Here is a 14,646-nt window from a genome sequence, read left to right as displayed (position 1 = left end):
CTACGCAGAGGCTACGCCTTTGATTCCACGCAGAAGTATAAATCACACTTTACAGTACTTTAACTGAAGAAACTTTATAAGATTAAGTTACAGAGTCTAAGACTTATCATTTATTAAACAGTTTCATAGACCAAAAGCCTTCTTATCTACGTGCTTCTGTAATACTTTGCTCTTGTTTACACAGGTGATCAGATTCTGAGTGCCACGGTGTATTTTGACAATGTGTCATATGAGGATGCCATTCAAATTCTGGAGCACGCTCAGGCTTACAAAGTGAAGCTCTGCTTGAAACGCAAACCGGACATTATAGAGACTGAACCAGCCATCGAATCTGATGTCATCCCTGTAACTATCTTCAAGTTGTCATCTCAGACCCTTTGTGATAAGTACTCTAGTGGCTAAAACTGATGTTTCATATTTCTCTTGCTCAACAGGAGGATGATCTCTACGCTCCAGAGATGAGGGAGCAAGGAAAAACTAAAAGGCGTGGTGATGCCCGCATTTCATGGCCTAAGTTTCCCTCCTTTGGAAAAGGACGGAAGTCCCGCTTCGCAAGGTCTCACAGTTCCTCAGAGGCTGATGAGCAGAGAAAGCTTGAGCTTAGTCCCACCACAAGTGACACAGAGTCACCTATAAAATCACAGGATGCTCTCAAAGGCAAGAAGCAAAAAATAAAACAATCTGTTTTTAAAAGGAGAGGCCGCATAAGTTCATCTGAAGACCAGGACACAGATGTAAGTGGGCAGATCAGTGGCAATATTCTCCAGACACACGAAGCATCAGACATGCTATCACCGGAGTGCCTTCAAAGTCCTTCGGGAGAAACACCTGAAGTCTATGTGACAGAGGATCCAAAAATAGTGGACGATTTAATGCTTGAGCAAAATGATCAAAAACTGACTGAAACTGTTCAACATAAGGCGGAACTCATCACTATAGGTAGCACTTTGAAAACAGAAGATCTAACTGTGGCTCTGGCAGATGAAAAAAGCCCCTCTGGTCTCAAGTCCCCTGACGGGAAGAAAAAGAAGAAAGAACGATCTGAATTCAAAATGAAAATTTTGGGGAAGGATAAATTGCACAAGAAAGATGCAAAAGCAAAATCCTCACCAAAAAGGCTGAAAACGCTGGGGGCAAGTATGGAAATTGCAGATCAACCTGAAAATGAAAAATCAGATGTACAGGGAGGTCAACTAGCACTCGATGCCAATACGCAAATAATCAGCAGTGAAAGTTCAAGGGTAATCTCAGCCAAATCAGTGATGGAAATGAGCATACCAAAGGTGGAACTTGATATATCTGATGTTGCATTAATAGAAAAATCTCCACAGAAAGGTGAAGAAAAAACAAAGAAAGGCAAGGATATTAAACAAAAACAAGAAACAAAGACAAGTCCAGCATTCAAACTGCCTAAAATAGGTTTTAGTGACATTGCCACTGAGGAGACTATTCAAAAAATTAATTTAAATGTTGAAGAACGCCAAGCTAAAATTGAGCAGCTTACAACTCAGGGTTCAGAAGTGAAAGAAGATCCTTATGAGCGACTGTCAAAACGCAGTCTTTCCAGAACAAAACTTCCAAAACGTGAAGACATTGAGATTCCAGGTATGGAGGATATGTCTATGAGGACCACAGCCAAGATAATTAAAGATCCTAAAGCTGTTTCTACTGGACATTATGAACAAATTCAAGCTGAAACTGTACAAATGTCAATTGATGTTGACAGCGTGAAAGAGGCAGTTTCAAAATTGCCTGGATTTAAGCTGCCTAAGGTTGACACATCTGGCGTACCGATTCCTGAAGAAATTACTGTGATAGATGCAAATGCACAAAGAATATCTGTGAAAACACCTACTAAAGTCTTAGATACCAAAACAAAACATGAGGCACACTTCCCCAAGTTTGACATTACTGCCTCTCCAGAAATCTCCAAGACTACAGTCAAACTACCAAAGATCACACCTGCTGATTTAACCTCAGAGGCACTTTTAATTGAGACCAAGGTAGATTTAAAAACACCTGAAAAGAAGTACAAAACCAAGGCAAAACAAAGCGACAAGATAAAAACTGAGGTTTATAAACGAGAACATATTATAATACCAGGAAAAGAAAGTGCACAAGAAGCTGCTATTCTTCAGCGAAAAGAAATGAAAACATCAGTAACTGAAACATTGAAAGGCAAGGGACAGACTGAAGGAGTCATAGCTGATGTCAAAATACCTGAAATTGACAGCATTGAATATATTGATTCAGTAGGTGGTTCACCAGCCAAAAACGATGGTGGCATTAGGCTTACAAGTTTTGGTGTTAATCTTGATGCTGCAAAGCCACAGGCTGACATCTCCTTTCCAGAGATCAGAGGTGAAGTAAAACATGTTGAAGCCAAGAAGCAAACATTCAAACTGCCCAAACTTGAAGCTCTTACTGCAGGCAACAGAGTAAATGTGCTTGAGGCAGATATGGATATAAACATTGATGTGGCAGAGATAAAAACACTTGAAAGAGAGGGAAAAGGTAGCAAGTTTAAAATGCCAAATCTGGGCATTTCCATGCCAAAGGTGAAAGGACATGTCACACAACCAGAAGCTAAAGCTGAGGTCAGACTCCCAGAAGTTCCTGAGGTTGAAATTGGAAATGTTTCTGTTCCAGAGCAAAAGTTGGCAGATGAAAGACATGAATTGGAAGTCAAACCTCTGCAGACTGAGCATGAACTTGATGGACAAGAAAGCAAGTTAAAAATGCCAAAGTTGGGAATCGCAATGCCAAAAGTAAAAGGGCCTGAAGTTGATTTGAGCTTTTCAAAGAAAGATGGAGATGTAGCAGAGGCTAAAGCTTATACCCAAATCCCAGAAGACTCAAACATTTCTTTTGATATGAAACAACCAGAAAGTGGAGCACAAATAGATGTGCAAGGAAGCAAATTTAAAATGCCAAAGTTTGGAATGACAATGCCAAAGGTAACAGGTCCTGAAATTGAAAAAATCAGCTTATCTAAGAAAGACAAAGATGTGACACTACCAGAAGCCAAAGCTGAAGTAAAATTTCCTCAAGAGGTTCTTGCAGTTGATATTAGAGCACCCAGCGCTGACACTGAAGAACCGTTGATGGATATGAAAACTACAGGAACTGAACATGAGGGGAAAGGAAGCAAGTTTAAAATGCCACATCTTGGGTTCTCCATGCCTAAAGTCAAAGGGCCTCAAATTGATATAAGTGTGTCAAAGAAAGATGCAGATGTCACACTGCCAGAATCCAATACTGAGGTCAAACTCCCAGAAGCTCCTGAAGTTAATGTCAGTCTTGCAAAAGCAGATGTTTCTCTTCCAGAGGACAAAGTGGAAGTTAAAAAGCCTGAAATAGACATAAAACCTCTACACACTGAAGTTGAACTTGAGCAAGGAAGCAAATTTAAAATGCCAAAGTTTGGAATGACAATGCCAAAGGTAACAGGTCCTGAAATTGACTTCAGCTTATCTAAGAAAGACAAAGATGTGACACTACCAGAAGCCAAAACTGAAGTCAAACTCCCTGACGTTAAACTGAAAGAACCTTCTGCTCATGTGGAAATTAAAGCTCCTGAGATCAAGGTTGCGACAGAGGACACAGAAGGATCACCATCAAAATTTAAGATGCCGACATTCAAATTACCAAAATTTGGAGTTGGTACTCCAAGTTCCAGCATAGAAATGCCCGATACAGACAAAGACGTCAAAATCGATGGAGTTGATATCAAATTTCCTGAAGAGGTTCTTGCAGTTGATATTAGAGCACCCAGCGTTGACACTGAAGAACCTTTAATAGATATGAAAACTACAGGAACTGAACATGAGGGGAAAGGAAGCAAGTTTAAAATGCCACATCTTGGGTTCTCCATGCCTAAAGTCAAAGGGCCTCAAATTGATATAAGTGTGTCAAAGAAAGATGCAGATGTCACACTGCCAGAATCCAATACTGAGGTCAAACTCCCAGAAGCTCCTGAAGTTAATGTCAGTCTTGCAAAAGCAGATGTTTCTCTTCCAGAGGACAAAGTGGAAGTTAAAAAGCCTGAAATAGACATAAAACCTCTACACACTGAAGTTGAACTTGAGCAAGGAAGCAAATTTAAAATGCCGAAGTTAGGAATGTCAATGCCAAAAGTAAAAGGACCTGACATTAATTTTGGCTTATCAAAGAAAGATGGAGATGGCACACTCCCAGAAGCCAAAGCTGAAGGAAAAGTCCCTGAAGTTGAATTAAAAGAACCCTCTGTGGTGGAAATTAAAGCTGGTGAAACAAAAGTTGCAGCAAAAGGTAGAGAAGCATCACCATCAAAATTCAAGATGCCGACATTCAAAGTACCAAAATTTGGAGTTGGTACTCCAAATGTTTCTGTAGAAGTTCCTGATTTGGACAAAGATGTCAAAATTGATGGAACTGACGGTTCTGTGGTTAACATTGCAGCACCTAGCATTGACATTGAGGGCCCCTTGATAGATATGAAAACTACAGAAACTGAACAGGACGGAAGAGGAAGCAAGTTTAAAATGCCACATCTTGGTTTCTCTATGTCAAAGGTGAAAGGACCTAAAATTGATTTAGGCCTATCAAAGAAAGACGTGGATGTCACATTACCAGAGGCTAAAGCTGATGTAAAACTTCCAGAAGTCGATTTTGGAAAAGCAGATGTTTCAATTCCAGAGGCTGAGATGGAGATTAAAAAACCTGAACTGGAAATGCAGTCCTTTCAGACTAAAGGTGAACTTGATGGACAAGGAGAAAAGTTCAAAGTGCCAAAGTTTGGAATCAAAATGCCCAAAGTAAAAGGGCCAGAAATTGACTTGAGCTTATCAAAGAAAAATGATGATGTCACACTGCCACAGACAAAAGTTGAGGTCAGACTCCCAGATGCCCCTAAAATTGATGTCAGTCTTGGAAAAGCAAAAGTTATGATTCCAGAGGAAAAGGCCAAAGTTAAAAAACCTGAGCTGGCAACGAAACCTTTGCAGAGTGACGTTGAACTTGAAGGACAAGGAGGCAAGTTCACAATGCCAAAGTTTGGAATCAAAATGCCAAAAGTACAAGGGCCTGAAATTGATTTAAGCTTATCAAAGAAAGATGTAGATGTCACATTGCCAGAATCTAAGGCTGAGGTTAAACTCCCAGAAGCCCCTGACAGTGACTTTAATCTTGGAAAAGTAGATATTTCAGTTCCAGAAGCAAAGATGGAGGTTAAAAAACATGAGCTGGAAATGAAATCCCAGCAGTTTGAAGGTGAACTTGACGGGCAAGGAAGCAAGTTCAAAATTCCAAAGTTTGGAATATCAATGCCAAAACTAAAAGGACCTGAAATTGATTTGAGCTTATCAAAGACAGATGTAGACGTAAGACTACCAGAAGTCAAAGCAAAGGTCAATATCCCTGATGTTGAACTAAAAGAACCTTCTGCTAAAGTGGAAATAAAAGCTCCTGAAATTGATGCTCAATTAAGTAATGTGAAAGAATCACCATCAAAATATAAATTGCCAACATTCAAATTTCCCAAATTTGGACTTGCAACTCCAATTGTCAGTGCTGAAGTACCTGTTACAGACAAGGAAATCAAACTTGATGGAGCTGACATGCACATATCTATGCCACACACAGATGTTGATGTACCAGAAGTTACAGCAGAAGTCCATCTCCCAGAGGTTAAAGTCAAAGAGCCTTCAGGGGGTGTTGGTATAGAGCGACAGCCAGGGGTTGAGGTAGACGCAAAACTGAAAAAGCCAAGGTTTTCAATGCCCAAATTTTCTTTTTCAAAACCAAGTGTTCAGGCCCCAGGAGTTGATGTCAGTCTTAAGGATGTGAATGTTGCGGTTTCAGAGGGAAATATTGACGTGAAAGGAGAGGCAGTGGATATGAAAGCACCAGAGTGTGAAGCAGAAATTGATGGTCAAGGAAGCAAATTTAAAACGCCAAAGTTTGGAATCACAATGCCAAAAGTAAAAGGGCCTGAATTTGATTTAAACTTCTCAAAAAAAGATGGAGATGTGACACTTCCTGATGTTAAAGCGGAGGCTGAACTCCCACAAACTCCTAAAATTGCGGTGGATATGAAACCACCAGAGTGTGAAACAGAAATTGATGCACAGGGAAGAAAGTTTAAAATGACAAAGTTTGGAATCACAAGGCCTGAATTTGATTTAAGTTTATCAAAGAAAGATGCAGATGTGACATTACCAGAAGCCAAAGCTAAAGTCAAACTCCCTGACACTGACCTGAAAGAACCTTCTGCTCAAGTGGAAATTAAAGCTCCTGATATCAAGATTGAAGGAAAGGACACAGAAGGATCACCATCAAAATTTAAGATGCCGACATTCAAATTACCAAAATTTGGAATTGGTACTCCAAGTGCCACCATAGAAGTGCCTGATACAAACAGTGACGTCAAAATCGATGGAGCTGATATTAAAATTCCTGAAGAGATTCTTACAGTTGACATTGCAGCACCCAGCATTGACACTGAAGGCCCTTCAATACATATGAAAACTACAGGAACTGAACATGAAGGAAAGGGAAGCAAGTTCAAAATGCCAAAGTTTGGAATGACAATGCCAAAGGTAACAGGTCCTGAAATTGATTTGAGTTTATCAAAGAAAGATGAGGATCTGACACTACCGAAAGCCAAAGCTGAAGTCAAACTCCCCGACGTTGAAATGAAAGAACGTTCTGCTGAGGTGGAAATTAAAGCTCCGGAGATTAAGGTTGCTACAAAGGATACAGAAGGATCACCATCAAAATTTAAGATGCCCACATTCAAATTACCAAAATTTGGAATTGGTACTCCAAGTGCCACAACAGAAGCTGATATTAAAATTCCTGAAGAGGTTCTTGCAGTTGACATTACAGCGCCCAGCATTGGCACTGAAGGCCCATCAATAGAGATGAAAACTACAGGAACTCCACAAGAAGGAAAAGGAAGCAAGTTTAAAATGCCAAGTCTCGGTTTTTCTGTGCCTCAAGTTAAAGGGCCTGATTTTGATTTAAGCGTATCAAAGAAAGATGTTGATGTGACACTACCAGAAGCCAAAGCAAAAGGAAAACTCCCTGACATTAAACTGAAAGAACCTTCTGCTCATGTGGAAATTAAAGCTCCTGAGATTGAAGCTCAAACAGATAATTTTGAAGGATCACCGTCAAAAATTAAAATGCCAACATTCAAATTACCCAAATTAGGAGCTACTACCCCAAAGGTCAGTGTGGAAGTACCGGATGTGGACAAAGACATTAATATTGATGGAGCAAAGCTGGAAGTACCTAAAGTGGGAGCTACAGTTGATGTCACGGCACCCAGCATTGATACTAAAGGTCTATCTGTAGATGTGAAAGTTAAAGGAAGTGAACTTGAAGGATCAGGAAGCAAATTTAAAATGCCAAAGTTTGGCATCTCAATGCCAAAAGTAAAAGGTCCTGAAATCAATTTGAGCTTATCACAGAAAGATGTAGATGTCACACTCCCAGAAGCCAAAGCTGAAGTTCAACTTCCAGATGTTGAAGTCAAAGAACCTGAAGGTGCCATTTCAGTACCAGATGCACCTACAGTTGACGCTGAAGCTAAGATGAAACGACCAAACTGGACATTTCCTAAATTTTCATTTTCAAGGACAGGTGGTAAAGCCCCTGAAGTTGATGTCAACCTTGAAACTCCAACAGTTGATGTTACATCACCAGAGGCCAAAGCAGAAGTCTGTCTACCAGACGTTGAAGTCCAAGGACCTTCAGGGGCTATTTCAATGGAAGAGCCACCTGCTGCAGAGCTTGATGCAAACTTGAAAAAAACTAGATTCTCCCTACCCAGAATTTCTTTCTCAAAGTCAGGTGTTAAAGAACCTGATGTCAGTGCTAAGCTCCCACATGTTGATGTTTCTCTTCCAGAAGTAAATGTGGAAGTCAAAAGACCCGAAGTGGAGCTCAAGCCACTAGAAGGTGATGCAGAATTAGAAGGGCAGGAAAGCAAATTTAAAATGCCAAAGTTTGGCATCTCAATGCCAAAAGTAAAAGGACCTGAACTCGATTTGAGCTTATCAAAGAAAGATGTAGATGTCACACTCCCAGAAGCCAAAGCTGAAGTTCAACTTCCAGATGTTAAATTGAAACAAGCGTCTGCTAAAGTAGAAATTAAAGCTCCTGAGATTGAAGCTCAAACAGATAATGTTGAAGGATCCCCATCAAAATTTAAGATGCCGACATTCAAATTACCAAAATTTGGAGGTGGTACACCAAGTGCCACCGCAGAAGTGCACAAAGATGTCAAAATCAATGGAGCTGATATTAAAATTCCTGAAGAGGTTCTTGCAGTTGACATTACAGCGCCCAGCATTGACACTGAAGGCCCTTCAATACATATGAAAACTACAGGAACTGAACATGAAGGAAAAGGAAGCAAGTTTAAAATGCCAAAGTTTGGAATGACAATGCCAAAGGTAACAGGTCCTGAAATTGATTTGAGTTTATCAAAGAAAGATGTAGATCTGACACTACCGGAAGCCAAAGCTGAAGTCAAACTCCCTGACGTTGAAATGAAAGAACATTCTGCTGAGGTGGAAATTAAAGCTCCGGAGATTAAGGTTGCTACAAAGGATACAGAAGGATCACCATCAAAATTTAAGATGCCCACATTCAAATTACCAAAATTTGGAATTGGTACTCCAAGTGCCACAGCAGAAGTGCACAAAGATGTCAAAATTGACGGAGCTGATATTAAAATTCCTGAAGAGGTTCTTGCAGTTGACATTACAGCGCCCAGCATTGGCACTGAAGGCCCATCAATAGAGATGAAAACTACAGGAACTCCACAAGAAGGAAAAGGAAGCAAGTTTAAAATGCCAAGTCTCGGTTTTTCTGTGCCTCAAGTTAAAGGGCCTGATTTTGATTTAAGCGTATCAAAGAAAGATGTTGATGTGACACTACCAGAGGCCAAAGCAAAAGGAAAACTCCCAGACGTTAAACTGAAAGAACCTTCTGCTCATGTGGAAATTAAAGCTCCTGATATGAAGGTTGCAACAGAGGACACAGAAGGATCACCATCAAAATTTAAGATGCCGACATTCAAATTACCAAAATTTGGAGTTAGTACTCCAAGTGCCACCATGGAGGTGCCCAATGAAGACAAAGACGTCAAAATCGATGGAGCTGATATTAAAATTCCTGAAGAGGTTCTTGCAGTTGACATTACAGCACCCAGCATTGACACTGAAGGCCCATCAATACATATGAAAACTTCGGGAACTGAACATGAAGGAAAAGGAAGCAAGTTCAAAATGCCAAAGTTTGGAATGACAATGCCAAAGGTAACAGGTCCTGAAATTGATTTGAGTTTATCAAAGAAAGATGTAGATCTGACACTACCGAAAGCCAAAGCTGAAGTCAAACTACCTGACGTTGAAATGAAAGAACATTCTGCTGAGGTGGAAATTAAAGCTCCGGAGATTAAGGTTGCTACAAAGGATACAGAAGGATCACCATCAAAATTTAAGATGCCCACATTCAAATTACCAAAATTTGGAATTGGTACTCCAAGTGCCACAGCAGGAGCTGATATTAAAATTCCTGAAGAGGTTCTTGCAGTTGACATTACAGCGCCCAGCATTGGCACTGAAGGCCCATCAATAGAGATGAAAACTACAGGAACTCCACAAGAAGGAAAAGGAAGCAAGTTTAAAATGCCAAGTCTCGGTTTTTCTGTGCCTCAAGTTAAAGGGCCTGATTTTGATTTAAGCGTATCAAAGAAAGATGTTGATGTGACACTACCAGAAGCCAAAGCAAAAGGAAAACTCCCTGACATTAAACTGAAAGAACCTTCTGCTCATGTGGAAATTAAAGCTCCTGAGATTGAAGCTCAAACAGATAATTTTGAAGGATCACCGTCAAAAATTAAAATGCCAAAATTCACATTACCCAAATTAGGAGCTACTACACCAAAGGTTAGTGTGGAAGTACCGGATGTGGACAAAGACATTAATATTGATGGAGCAAAGCTGGAAGTACCTAAAGAGGGAGCTACAGTTGATGTCACGGCACCCAGCATTGATACTAAAGGTCTATCTGTAGATGTGAAAGTTAAAGGAAGTGAACTTGAAGGATCAGGAAGCAAATTTAAAATGCCAAAGTTTGGCATCTCAATGCCAAAAGTAAAAGGTCCTGAAATCGATTTGAGCTTATCACAGAAAGATGTAGATGTCACACTCCCAGAAGCCAAAGCTGAAGTTCAACTTCCAGATGTTGAAGTCAAAGAACCTGAAGGTGCCATTTCAGTACCAGATGCACCTACAGTTGACGCTGAAGCTAAGATGAAACGACCAAACTGGACATTTCCTAAATTTTCATTTTCAAGGACAGGTGGTAAAGCCCCTGAAGTTGATGTCAACCTTGAAACTCCAACAGTTGATGTTACATCACCAGAGGCCAAAGCAGAAGTCTGTCTACCAGACGTTGAAGTTCAAGGACCTTCAGGGGCTATTTCAGTGGAAGAGCCACCTGCTGCAGAACTTGATGCAAACTTGAAAAAAACTAGATTCTCCCTACCCAGAATTTCTTTCTCAAAGTCAAGTGTTAAAGAACCTGAAGTCAGTGCTAAGCTCCCACATGTTGATGTTTCTCTTCCAGAAGTAAATGTGGAAGTCAAAAGACCCGAAGTGGAGCTCAAGCCACTAGAAGGTGATGCAGAATTAGAAGGATCAGGAAGCAAATTTAAAATGCCAAAGTTTGGCATCTCAATGCCAAAAGTAAAAGGACCTGAAATCGATTTGAGCTTATCACAGAAAGATGTAGATGTCACACTCCCAGAAGCCAAAGCTGAAGTTCAAATTCCAGATGTTAAATTGAAACAAGCGTCTGCTAAAGTAGAAATTAAAGCTCCTGAGATTGAAGCTCAAACAGATAATGTTGAAGGATCCCCATCAAAATTCAAAATGCCAACATTCAAATTACCAAAATTTGGAGGTAGTACTCCAAAGGTCACTGTGGAAGTACCTGATGTGGACAAAGACATTAAAATTGATGAAGCAAAGCTGGAAGTATGTAAAGAAGGAGCTACAGTGGATGTTACAGCACCCAGCATTGACACTGAAGGCCTATCCGTAGATGTGAAAGTTAAAGGAAGTGGACTTGAAGGATCAGGAAGCAAATTTAAAATGCCAAAGTTTGGCATTTCAATGCCAAAAGTAAAAGGACCTGAAATCGATTTGAGCTTATCACAGAAAGATGTAGATGTCACACTCCCAGAAGCCAAAGCTGAAGTTCAACTTCCAGATGTTAAATTGAAACAAGCGTCTGCTAAAGTAGAAATTAAAGCTCCTGAGATTGAAGCTCAAACAGATAATGTTGAAGGATCACCGTCAAAACTTAAAATGCCAACATTCACATTACCCAAATTAGGAGCCGCTACTCCAAAGGTCAGTGTGGAAGTACCTGATGTGGACAAAGACACTGGAATTGATGTAGCAAAGCTGGGCATAACTAAAGAAGGAGCTACAGTGGATGTCACAGCACCCAGCATTGACAATGAAGGCCTATCTGTAGATGTAAAAGCTACAGCGATAAAACTTGAAGGATCAGGAAGCAAATTTAAAATGCCAAAGTTTGGCATCTCAATGCCAAAAGTAAAAGGTCCTGAAATCAATTTGAGCTTATCACAGAAAGATGTAGATGTCACACTCCCAGAAGCCAAAGCTGAAGTTCAACTTCCAGATGTTGAAGTCAAAGAACCTGAAGGTGCCATTTCAGTACCAGATGCACCTACAGTTGACGCTGAAGCTAAGATGAAACGACCAAACTGGACATTTCCTAAATTTTCATTTTCAAGGACAGGTGGTAAAGCCCCTGAAGTTGATGTCAACCTTGAAACTCCAACAGTTGATGTTACATCACCAGAGGCCAAAGCAGAAGTCTGTCTACCAGATGTTGAAGTCCAAGGACCTTCAGTGGCTATTTCAATGGAAGAGCCACCTGCTGCAGAACTTGATGCAAACTTGAAAAAAACTAGATTCTCCCTGCCCAGAATTTCTTTCTCAAAGTCAAGTGTTAAAGAACCTGAAGTCGGTGCTAAGCTCCCACATGTTGATGTTTCTCTTCCAGAGGGAGAAGTGAAAGTCAAACAACCTGAAATGGCAATTGAAGCACCTCAGCTTGAAGCTGATGGACATGATGGACAAGGAAGCAAGTTCAAATTGTCAAAGTTCGGAATTGCAAAAGCAAAAGCAAAAGGACGGGAAGAAGATTTAAATGCATCAGAGAAAGATGTAGACTTCACACTGCCAAAACTTAAAGCAGATGTAAAACTCCCTGAAACTGAATCTTCAGCTAGTGTTGAAATTAAAGCTACTAAGACTGAATCTAAGTCAAAAGATGTTGGAGGATCGCCATTAAAATCTAAAATGCCAATAGTGAAAATGCCGAAATTTGGCGGTGCTACCTATGATGTCACCGTAGAAGCACCTGATGCAGACAAAGTAGTTGAAACTAATAAAGCTAAAGATAAGGAGGATGTTACTGTTAACATCAAAGGTCTAGATGTTGATATTAAAACAGACGTGTGCAAAGCAGCAATAACAGATTCTGAAACAAAGCCTGAGACTGACAGTGTGGGTCTCGGCTCTCCAAGTAAATTCAAACTACCATCATTTAAAATGCCAAAGCTGAGTTTCTCAAGACCCAAACCTGAAGACGAACATGTCCCTGTTGAAACTGAATGCAAAGCAGATCAGCTGGAAATGGAAGTTGAGCCGAAAGGAGAGATTAAATCACCAATAATGACTTTGACATCATTTGGTGAGATCCTCAAGAATGTTGATGTTGAATTTGATGTTCCAAAAGTGGATGAAAAAGATCTTGAAACAGATGAACCCAGTGGAAAGCAGCTAGAGAAAAAAGAAAAGGAGACAAATAGCAAGCAAGATACTGTCAAAAGTCCTGAGAGGACAGGTTGGTTTAAATTCCCCAAGTTTGGACTGTCCTCCCCATCAGAACCTGCCAAGATTTCTGAAAAAGAAGAGCACAAGGATAAAAAGAGCTCAGCAGGGGAAACAGTGGATGAGGAAATTAGCCCTACCTGTTCTGTCCAGTCATCGGATGCCTTTGCTGATATTAGCTCTGCAATGACAAGTGAGCATGTCGGCCTGTCCTTATCGTCTCCAACAAAGGTAACTGTCAAATACTCTGATCCTAACACTGCTACAGGATTTGGAGAGATGCACAGTAACATCATTACTTCCACCACAAGGACGGAGCTGATTTCGGTTGAGCCCAACTTGCCTGAGAAAATCACCATTCCGTCATCAGGAGTTTCATCTTCATCTGAAGACACGCTCAGACTGGAATCTGGAAAAATACACGTCATTACTTCCAATATCCAAGCAACCCCAGAAGCACAGCATGCCAAGTTACTGACTGCTGTCCAGGTCCAACCAGCTGGAGGCCTTCCCCTAAAATCAGAGGCTCATGAAACTACATCGTGGACTGTCGAAGATTCACAAAGCGGCACAAGAACAGTCTATGAGAGGCATTTAGTTAGGGAAACGTCAAGTGAAACAAGTGAAAGCAAAGGAAGAATTGTTATAACTAAACAAATTACACATATGTTTGACTCTTCTGTCCCAGGTGAGACAGCTTCATCCATTCAACGACTGAAAGACTCTGTGCACTCTGAGAAAATGAGGTTCTTTGATGGAGCTGAAAAGTGAAAAAAAATTATTGTAAATGATGTCTAAAGATACGATCCCTCATTGTCCAGCCTCAGTGGGCCGTGGATTCTGAATTTCACTGCCCATAAGTCGCATAAGTCCCTAAGTGACAGAAGGGTGAGACAGAAAACAGGTTGGCAACTGGAAAAGATTGTTAGCAAGTTAACTTACCAATAGGATAAATTTTGTCAGTTTTCAGGTCTCTGGTTGCATGGGGTTGGTCTATAAAAAGATGATTTAATGTTATTCAAACTATGTGATCAAGTTGTTAATAAGCTTTGTAACTGAGTGCCCTTAATGCAAATTATAAAAGAGCTTTCCTAAATATAAGTAAGCCATGTCTTATGCTTATCAAAACTTATATATTTGTTGTTTCATAGTTTTTAATGTACAACACTGATACTTACTTGTAATCTTATTTGTCGGATGATAATCACTAGTGCACTTGATTTCAAAACAGCTGTTCTGAACAAGACTGTTGCAAAAATCGATCAATGTTACTGACAGTCCAAACTATGTTTACAACCATTTCACTGTAAAAAGTTGACAGCAGAAAACACCTACAGCACAATAGTGCAGTATATGACTGAAAAATCAATATGTACGTTTATCACCAAGATATTCTTGTTGCTGTAGCTGAAATTGTCAAGAAACAATAGCAATGCAAAGCTGAAATGAAATGCTTATGATCAAACACAGCAAATGCACTGCTGCGAGTATATTTTCTATTAATATTTTGCTTAAAAAACCTAATTTGCTACAGTAAAAATATATCAACAGTATGTATCAGTGTACAAAGTGGGAATATTAAACGGGCTGTGTAAATAGCTTTTAATGATCTCTGGAGTTGTGTTCGATTAGGCCTACTGCTCCTCTTTGAATTCTGACAGGCTTTAACTCAACGTGTTTGTAAAGATATACACAATAAATAAATATTATTGCAAACCTG

General features: G+C 40.1%; 1 protein-coding gene across 1 annotated transcript in view; it reads left to right on the top strand.

The window, feature by feature from the left end:
- LOC119910557 (neuroblast differentiation-associated protein AHNAK-like) overlaps positions 1 to 14,646 on the top strand; it is a 26,810-nt gene extending 12,164 nt beyond the window's left edge. Inside the window, exons 6-7 of the mRNA XM_038729225.1 lie at positions 185 to 345; positions 435 to 14,646. Coding sequence (XP_038585153.1) covers positions 185 to 345; positions 435 to 13,697 — 13,424 coding nt within the window. The 3' untranslated portion in view covers positions 13,698 to 14,646. The remainder of the gene's footprint in view (positions 1 to 184; positions 346 to 434) is intronic.

The sequence above is a fragment of the Micropterus salmoides genome, unplaced genomic scaffold, assembly GCF_014851395.1.
Source record: "Micropterus salmoides isolate LMB-PRFRI ecotype aquatic unplaced genomic scaffold, ASM1485139v1 Ms_hic_scaffold_19, whole genome shotgun sequence".
Taxonomy (NCBI): Eukaryota; Metazoa; Chordata; class Actinopteri; order Centrarchiformes; family Centrarchidae; genus Micropterus; species Micropterus salmoides.
The sequence above is the reverse complement of the archived record's forward strand: the minus strand, read 5'-3'. Positions and strand labels throughout refer to the sequence as shown.